Here is a 9,091-nt window from a genome sequence, read left to right on the forward strand (position 1 = left end):
ACTCCCTGGCTTGAGCATTGGATGCTTCTAGCAAGGGTATGGTGAAGATGGGAAACGGCGTTTGGAATTTGCTTTAGAACAAAAACGAGGACGATTCACGATATCTGGGCACAACAGAACTAGTCAGATGGGATGTCTAGTCATGCATTGATAGCCCCAAGCGAGATGATTGCTTTTAAGAAACTTTTGCTGAGAGGACGCCGAACCATTCAGTTCGTCCGTATAGTCTGCGAACCACTAGCATTACAGAACAAGAATTTTTTTTTCTATAGATTGACTAGCAAAATAAAAAGCCTAGTTCATAAGTGATCGGTAGTTCTTGAAGATGGAGGGATGGTGAGGCTCAGGGTGTCGTACCAAGATATTCATCTCCATTATCCAGTCCAAGAAAAGTACGACTGGTTGGTCTGCACTAACTACGTCACATATACCGGGATCAAACGGGACTTAGGAGGACTTGAATGATTTTATTTCGTCAAGAAACCTTGCGAATTTTTGCATGCGTTTCCCTTTAATGCCATGCTTACCGTAGCCTGCCATACACCAGGAGATGAAAAGCCACGAACCACCCTCGCAAAAACCCTAGAACAATTGATCGAGTTTTGTTTGTAATCTTGGTGTTGTGCCTCTTTGTTCAAGAGCCTTGTCAAGAGTCACATAGTTACAACACAGAAGATGCCCGACGTAAACCCAGTTTTCAACCAGCGCTTAAATTTTGTCTATTTGAGAAGAAGGTTGTTGATTGGCTTAAGCAGCGGTGATAGCCTTGCGGAGGCGGGCACCACGCTGGCGCGAGCTGAGGTGCTCACGCTCAACGGCCTGGGACTTCTGGACAACCTCCTCACCCTCGGTCAGGATGAGCTCGATGTGGCAGGGGTTGGACATGTAAGGGTTGATCTGGATTCGCTGTTAGAGATGAAGTTTCAAGTCGGATAATTTGGACAACATACACGACCGTGGGCACGGTATGTCCTTCGGCGCTGCTTGGGGGCCTGGTTGACCTGGATGTGCTTGACAATCAGGGCACCGGTGTCGAGACCCTTGGCGTCGGCGTTGGCCTCAGCGTTCTTGAGGAGACCGAGGAGGAACTCGGCGGACTTGACGGGCCATCGAGCCTTGGAGACACCGAACTGCTTGCCTATTGATTAAGTCCATCAGCATATTGTTCCCTCTGACGTTTTCCACTCGTCTGCGATCCTCCAAATTTCTCAAAGTCCATCGCTAGCGGGTGAAGATTCTCGTATATGTCGTACCTTGGGCGGTGCGGCCAGTGGAGCCGGCGTATCGTCGCATGGGGACGGCCTCCTTGTGCTCCTTGACGTTCTCGAGGAAGGCAACAGCGCGCTGAAGCTTCCAGCCGTTAATGGCCTGGGCGGTCTCGCGAGTGTTCTTGAAAGAAACTCGGAGGTAGGCACCGCGAGCGCGGGCCGACTTCGAGGGCTGGATCTCGGTGGCAGCGTATCGAACCTGTATGAGAGGGAAAAACCAGAGTCAGTCATGACACTTCCGCAAATTTGAGCCCATCACCACAACGCAATATTCCAATCATGCCAACGTTGACGTTTCTCGTCGAAACTTGCACCAGCAAATTCCTGATAATTCGTACAACAGCATATCCTCCTCTTTCTCATCATGGCGATCGACGGGGGCGTAATTACTGACCATCTCGGCGACTTGGGTGGTTAGTGACGGTTTCGACGACGGAACGTGGGTTGGCGGGCTGAAATTGGGAAAATCTGAAGCTCTCTTGCCCTAACAGGTCGGGGACCACAAACTCGCTTTCCCCACTCAATTGGGAAAGAGGCCTTAGGGTTCGCCTGCCCTGTTTGTGCGGAAGTCGAAATTCAACGAAAAAAGTCGCAAATAATTCGCAGAAATTCGTGATCAATGGCCAGCTATTAAGATTTGGTTTTAATGATGTAAATACTCACTTTTGACAGTTTTAATGGCCGTCGTGATCTGATTTCGCATCCCAACTAGTATACAGCGATTCGAATCATATCACATGACCCTTATCTCTTATCTACACGTGAAAGTCGCATGCGTCGAAGCTACATTAGCCGCTCTATCCCCGGACCCGCCTCGGAGCCGGAGAAACTTGCATAAACCAAGTGGGTCTGAGCTTCCTAGAGCTTCAAAAAATTCTTTCTCAAAGTCTCCCAGAACGCCCAGCGTCCCCCAGGCAAGGCTATACAACAGACAATTTGGACTTTGATCCACGTCCGCCTTTACTCGATAATCTCTCCGCGCTTCGAATACTTCTCGACAACAATTCATTGTCGCATCTAATCTTCTAATCTTGTTCAATCCCTCTTAAATCGAACAAGATGGCTCCTTTCACTCCCAGAGGAGGTGCTCGTGGTGGCCGTGGCGGCGCTCGCGGAGGCGGTCGTGGTGGTTTCGGTGGTGATCGCGGTGGCTTCGGCGGCCGTGGTGGTGCGCGCGGTGGACGAGGTATGAATTGCGCTCTCGCGGCGTTGTCGTCGTGGTCTTTTTGAACCTGAAAACTGACTGTTCGCAAAGGTGGTGGCCGTGGCGGTTTCGGTGATCGTGGTGGACGAGGTGGTCCTCGCGGTGGACGAGGTAAGCATTACTACTCGGAAACAACATGACTGCAATACTAACAAGATGAAAAGGTGCTCCCCGTGGTGGTCGCGGCGGTGCTGCTGGCGCACGAGGTGGTGCCAAGGTCGTTGTCGTAAGTCGAACCTCAGTCAACTTTTTTTTTTCGCGAAGTTTTGCGATCTAACTTTTTTCTTCGCAGGAGCCTCACCGTCACCCCGGTGTCTTCGTCGTTCGCGGCGGTAAGGAAGATGGTCTTGCTACCCGCAACACAACCCCCGGCGAGTCTGTCTACGGCGAGAAGCGTATCTCTGTCGACGAGGTCGTCAAGAACGACGACGGAACTACCACTACCACCAAGATCGAGTACCGCATGTGGAACCCCTTCCGAAGCAAGCTTTGCGCTGCCATCGCCGGTGGTGCTGATGAGATCTACATCAAGCCTGGCTCTCGCGTCCTCTACCTCGGTGGTGCCTCTGGTACTTCCGTCTCTCACGTCGCTGACATTGTCGGACCTACCGGCTACGTCTACGCCGTCGAGTTCTCTTCCCGATCCGGCCGTGATCTTATCACCATGGCCTCCAAGCGACCCAACGTCGTCCCCATTGTTGAGGACGCTCGTCAGCCTGCCCGTTACCGCATGATCGTCCCCATGGTCGACGTCATCTTTGCCGATGTTGCCCAGCCCGATCAGGCCCGTATTGTTGCCATGAACGCCAACTGGTTCCTCAAGGTTGGCGGTGGTGTTCTCATCTCCATCAAGGCCAACTGTATCGACTCTACCGCTCCCGCTGCTGAGGTCTTCGCCAACGAGGTCCAGAAGATGCGCGCTGAGTCCATCAAGCCTAAGTTCCAGCTTACTCTTGGTATGTTTCCTTCCTTTGACAATCATCAATTGACCCGACTAACCTGTCTGTAGAACCCTTCGAGCGTGACCATTGTCTGGTTGCCGGCGAGTACCAGCGCTACAAGCAATAGATGACATAATAAGTCATACTTCTGTTTATATCGCTTAGGATGAAGATTGCAAGAGATGGTCTGCTTTGTGTCATGCGGTTTACCAGGTATCTCACGGTTCCCGGTAGACTTATTTGTCTTCAGCTTGTTGCATCAGGGAAAAAATGGTTGACGGCTTTTCTTCAACAACGGCGAGGGGCGTTCCGGGTGGGTTGGATCTGTAAATATCAAATGTTTGTCCGAATCTTAAAGCCTTTTTTGGACCTGCGCATTCCCAAAAAAGGCACTTGAAAAAGAACAACGGATATCAATCACTAGTTTGCTTTTTCTTTCGCAAGACTACGGGCCCATTTTTGTTCATTTCACCAGCTGCACCTGCAACTCCACCTCGACCTTTCGGAAGCACCGTCGGTTTGTTTGTTTAATGGTTGGTCGGAGAGAGAGATGGCACGGGATCAGAGAGGATTGTACGATGCTATAAGGCCAGGCTAGTGGCTCTCGTCGGTCTGGCCTACGACTTCATGATACCCCCCACGATAGCCACGCTCGGAGTCCCTGTGTTGTGTCTTTTAGATTAGAACAGTTCGAGTAATGCATGTCGTATCCCTTCAGCATGTTGTCATTCATTATAGTGTCTTGGTAATCGGTTTGGTCAATGATTAGATTACGCTTCTATTTGAACCAGATCTGTTCTAGAGCTATCATCTATCGTGTACTATATATGTTGCAACGCATCTGTATGTGCATCTACTAGTCTATATACTTGGAAAGGTTATATACTGGGTATCAAAGTATTGTCGCTCATCTCTCGCTCAAGCTACCACGGATCTTCGTCGAAACTCCAACTCAGTATCTGGAGAAGGCGCCTTGGCCATGACCACAGTCATAGGCTTTGGACGACTCTCACCGGCCTTGAGACGGATATCGTAGTTGATGAGCAGATGCGCCAACACGAGCTTCATCTCGTTGTTGGCAAAGAAGCGTCCAGGGCAAGCATGCTTGCCTGCGCCAAAGTTGGTGTATGTATCATCAAGAGAGGTGAATTGCCATCGATGGTTGGCTTCACTGGACTCCTGGCGGAGCTTGTAGTAGCGGAAGGCATCAAAACGTTCAGGGTCGGGGAAATAGCGCTCATCAAGAGCGATGCCTGCTTGGGGTGCGAGGACCTTTGTGCCTGCGGGTAACTGGGTACCGTCAGAAAGAGAGATGGGTTTCATGACCTTGCGGATAAAAGATGCTGCATATTGGTTAGTTGGGTGTGGATATAGATAAGTGGAACTGAGAAGGGGACTCACTGATGTTTCCGCTAAGGCGCTGGACTTCCCTCATGAAACTATCAAGCTTCTTCAGTTTGGCCAAGCTCTCTTTCCTCTCCCAGCCATTCTCTACCTCGAGAATCTGATAGGCTTCCTGGCGTAGTTCTTCTTGGACTTCGGGGTATGCTGCCAGATCACAAAGACATTCGCAAAGGAGGTTGTTTGTGGTATGAATAGATGCGGCCGCAATGATGAGCTGTAACTCGGCCTGAGTTGTAAGATCACCCTTCTCGCCCTCGGGTAGAGCATCGATAAGCCATTGGATCATATCGTCAGGTGCATCTTCGCCGTTGGAGAGTTCCATGTCCTGAAGTCGCTCCTCGAGGATGGGCTTGAGCAATTCTTTGGCGATGCTGATGTCCTTGCGAATTTGGCGCAGCTCTGACACGAAGTACTGACCAACAGGTCGAGCCCACTCGGGGATGAACTGGAGCTTGACACATGCGGTAAAGACGTGGACAGCGAAGTTGATAGTAGTATCCATCCACTGCTCGTCTCGGTTGAGGGAGGGGCCGACAAAGGCTCTGCCACTGAGGCGGGTGATGGCACGAAGACTAAAGGGTTGCCATTTCACAGGCGTCCAGTCTTCGCAAGCGGGAAACTCGGTGGCCAAGATGTACTCTAGCTCCTGCTTGAGACGAGGTACCACTCGGGTGAGGTTCTGGGTCAACTTTGTTCGGATCAAGAGTGCAAGTGTTTCGCCATTATGGCCTGGTGAGAACTTGGTGTACTTGCTTTGCAGAGCCTATTGGTATGTTAGTATACTAGTTAAATGAATAAGTAATAGGAATCCTTACATCTGACACTGCTTCTGTTGCACTAAGGACATCTTCTGGGAGTCCCTTCAGTTCACCCACCAAGCTTGCAGGTATCAAGACTTGTACTCCCTCAGTAGCCTTGATTTGATATACTCGATCGCGAAACTAGTACAGCATAAGTATATGTGGTGTCTTGGAGCACGAATGCAGAGTAACAAACCGTTGTGTAGCTATCTTTGATTAATGTTTCGGCATCAAAGATCCATTTCGTCTTGGAAGCCTTATATAAGGGAACCTCTAGTTGAGACCTTTGCTTCTTGGGTAGTATAAACCATATTGTGAGGACGAATAGAGCGAAAGTTATGTAATATCCGGTACGTTTTCCCTCGAGGATGAGTTGGGGATATTGAACGTTGACACCGACAGGTGAGGCGGGAAGACTGGAAGTGTTCTGCATATTGAATATGAAGAACTAAGGTAGTTTGGAACAAAGAATAGGAATGAAAGAGAGCGTTTTCGATAGATATCAAAAGGAAGCCTCTACGTTGAGTTTCGGTTTCAAACGAATATGGAAGTCTTGATGTGTTATAAGTGCCTGGTATCAGCAGTGTATCAGAAGAGCGTCTCCACCACGAGAGGGAATGGCTCAGGGATCAACAAAGGCTCGGCGAGACTTTTGCTAAACACGCGAGATGTAGAATAATGTCCGAAGCGAAAGCGAATGAAAAAGAAAGAAAGATGGTCCATGGATTGGTGGGCAATTAAGTGTCCGTTTGTAGTTTTCGATATGTATGGATCTTTAACTCGGTCTCAAGAAGTGGAGGATGATCAGATTGCGATCGGACTATCAAGAAACATGAAGCCAAGACGGAAACCGAACGGGGTAAAAGTATGTTTATTTCTTTTGCTCGATCTTCTTATTGCACAGACTTGGACTTGGACGATTCATTCTTTGTGTCACTTGATTATTTGTTTGTCTGAAACAAGTTGGGCTTTGGCCCTTTTGGCAGAACAGTATTAGGTAGAGAGCAAATCTCTCGGGAAGGGCCATCTCCGGATGTTAGTGTAAGAGTAGCGCGCATACGACTTCCATTCTAAGCCAGTAATGGACAGAACTCGATGAGTTGTTGACTTGTTTTTGGCGTGCGCTTAGGCGTTGCGTCAAGGTATCCTACAGTAAAAGTGAGATGTGCATTGCCCTTCCCGCCCGTCTTTTCCGATGATCATCATGATTGGAATTAATTCGTATCAATAGCCAATCGATGACTTGTACTAATTAATTGCCGACAAAGACTATGGTTTAGTATACCGGCACTTGGAGTGACCGAACAACTAGCCTTTTGGATAGCTTCAAACTCTGAAGAAGAAGGTGTGCCTTTCCGGACTTTGCCCATACCTGATATGGCAGGATATTGCTTTTTTGGATATTTGTACCTGACTCTATTTATCTATCTCTTCACGATACCCGATCTTCATCCTGATACTCTACAAACCATCTAAAATCTGTAGAGATTGGAAATATGTTCTGGAATGGCCCTAGCTCTCGGATGTCGGGTCTTCCATTAACTAGCGCCACTGACCAGCAGCGGAAATGTCAGCTTCCGTTGCAGTAGAGGCCCTTGCGTGTCTGGGAGCTCTAGGATCCCTTGATGATCCCTCTGCCCTACGGTAACAGACAGACGGATACATACATGCAAGCCTCGGCCAACTTTGTCTATTACAGCGACCGTGTCAAAATCATCCCTGAATATCTAAGCTCAAGTCCAAGTTCCAGTCTCATGAATCCGAATTTCCATTTCCGTTCCTCCGTTCAATATTAGACGCGATAATACGATACGATACGATACGCGCCGCAACAATTTGGCGTATCAGGTGTTACATCTACGTCGCCGACATGCTGGACAGGGTGAACATGAGACCATATTTCAGCTTCACTACCAATAATAGCCACGTTAAGCAACGGGATCCTTTCTCCCACATCCCTCTTATCTTATCGGTTCCCAGCGCTTTGTCCTGAAACTCCCATCCTCAGTCAGCTTTATCTCATCAGATCTTCTCGTCTCCCTTCGCTCAGATGAGATCTTGAGATATGCATATTCTTAAAGGCCCGACTCAGACCATTTCTTGAGACGTCAGTGCGGCAAAGCGCTTGTTAGACAGGGTCTTTGATACTGTTGTTTAAGTTTACGGTTTCTAGGTTGTGAGAATGCTTCACTTGGCCATACACCATGAAACTCGAGTTCAGTCCTTGAGTCTCATCTCGTGATACAGTCAAGAGACTCGCTCAATCCTATAACTGGTAGAGATCCCCAGCTTCTCAAGATCCATGTCGCCAAGCCTCCAACTGTCAGCGATAACAGAGTGAGACGAGATACAGTCGTACGAGTTGCACACCAACTTCAGCTTCACAACAGGCCGAATTGCCCAATCGAGCCGAGTACATGTTGCAGAATCTGCACCCCAGAAAATAGTACTCGTTGGCTAGCCGGGAGGGGGGTGCCAACTAAGCAAGCTTAGTTGGCCACAAAAGTGTGAGACGGGATAAAAGTGTGAGACGATCACAAGGATCACATCTGGGTGGCGAAATCCGATAAATCAATCATTAGATGCTCTTCTGATGTCGGAATAGGTTTAAATTGATGAAAAAAACGAAGTTTGAAGCTTCTCGCGATGTATTGACTATCTCAGGCTGGGGGAAGTGACTGGGGCGGCCGGCAAAGAGCTGTGGCCCGGGAAACTGAAGTCCCTACAAATTATGCTGTATCCGTGTTATCCTGGCCATTCAGGCTTCCTGCCGCGAAGGCTCTTCCCTCTCTGATGAGCTCACGAAGTGACTCACGTAGCTGCGTTTGGTGTTTATAAGGGCAAGGCGTGGAGGGAGGAGGGGAGTCATAGTCGGGCAACGGCGGCAAGCTCGGGGACTTGGGCGGCGATGAGGCTATCACGACTTCCTTGTGTGCGGCAACATTGATGAGAGGAAGAGTATCCTCTTCTTCATCCATTTCCTCATCAGGATCTTCGTGTGTGAGGCGGAAATCGACTGTATCATCGCTGTGAAGGAGTGCGCTGAAATCTACCTCGTTGAGCGGTTTTGGTGCAAACTGTGCCTTGCGAATAGACTCACGGACTTCGTCAGGAAGCTGAGTATCTATCATATAGCCGTTAGTCTCTTCTTTGAGTGCATCGGTCATAGCGGACCGTTGTGTATCCATCGATAGATAGTCATCCTTCTTCCCTGTGTGCTCCAACCACTGCTTAAACCGCAAATTCTTGGGAAATCCGTTCACGATGTGCTTCTTATCCGCTCGCCACTCATCTTTGAGGCGATCCATCTCCTTAATGAGATCTGATCGGAGATTGCGGATTCCCTGCTTCTGCATCTTCTTACAATCTTCCGCGATAGCTTCCTCCTGTTGATCTCGGAGTCCCTGCAGTGATACTAGAGGAATAAGGTTAGATACAGTCTTTGCACGCTTGCCGCGCTTTCTCTCGTGATAT

General features: G+C 49.0%; 3 protein-coding genes across 3 annotated transcripts; 1 reads left to right on the top strand and 2 right to left on the bottom strand.

The window, feature by feature from the left end:
* Positions 1-290: 290 nt before the first annotated feature.
* On the bottom strand, positions 291-1,808 carry B0J16DRAFT_330910 (60S ribosomal protein L17). Its single transcript, XM_046126519.1, has 4 exons — positions 1,663-1,808; positions 1,254-1,467; positions 951-1,138; positions 291-897 (listed from the first exon to the last, which is right to left on the bottom strand). The coding sequence occupies exons 1-4, from the start codon at positions 1,663-1,665 to the stop codon at positions 748-750; spliced, it is 555 nt and encodes a 184-aa protein (XP_045990328.1). The 5' UTR covers positions 1,666-1,808; the 3' UTR covers positions 291-747.
* Positions 1,809-2,159: 351 nt separating this feature from the next.
* On the top strand, positions 2,160-3,936 carry B0J16DRAFT_43734 (Fibrillarin-domain-containing protein). Its single transcript, XM_046133858.1, has 5 exons — positions 2,160-2,454; positions 2,524-2,583; positions 2,637-2,698; positions 2,765-3,428; positions 3,482-3,936. The coding sequence occupies exons 1-5, from the start codon at positions 2,328-2,330 to the stop codon at positions 3,538-3,540; spliced, it is 972 nt and encodes a 323-aa protein (XP_045990329.1). The 5' UTR covers positions 2,160-2,327; the 3' UTR covers positions 3,541-3,936.
* Positions 3,893-6,182, bottom strand: B0J16DRAFT_43744 (cytochrome P450). Its single transcript, XM_046133859.1, has 4 exons — positions 5,814-6,182; positions 5,633-5,758; positions 4,815-5,580; positions 3,893-4,756 (listed from the first exon to the last, which is right to left on the bottom strand). Exons 1-4 carry the CDS (start codon positions 6,048-6,050, stop codon positions 4,332-4,334), a joined length of 1,554 nt encoding a protein of 517 aa, XP_045990330.1. The 5' UTR covers positions 6,051-6,182; the 3' UTR covers positions 3,893-4,331.
* Positions 6,183-9,091: the final 2,909 nt, after the last annotated feature.

Source organism: Fusarium flagelliforme (assembly GCF_020744385.1).
Source record: "Fusarium flagelliforme strain FIESC 12 MPI-CAGE-AA-0113 chromosome Unknown B0J16scaffold_1, whole genome shotgun sequence".
Classification (NCBI taxonomy): Eukaryota; Fungi; Ascomycota; class Sordariomycetes; order Hypocreales; family Nectriaceae; genus Fusarium; species Fusarium flagelliforme.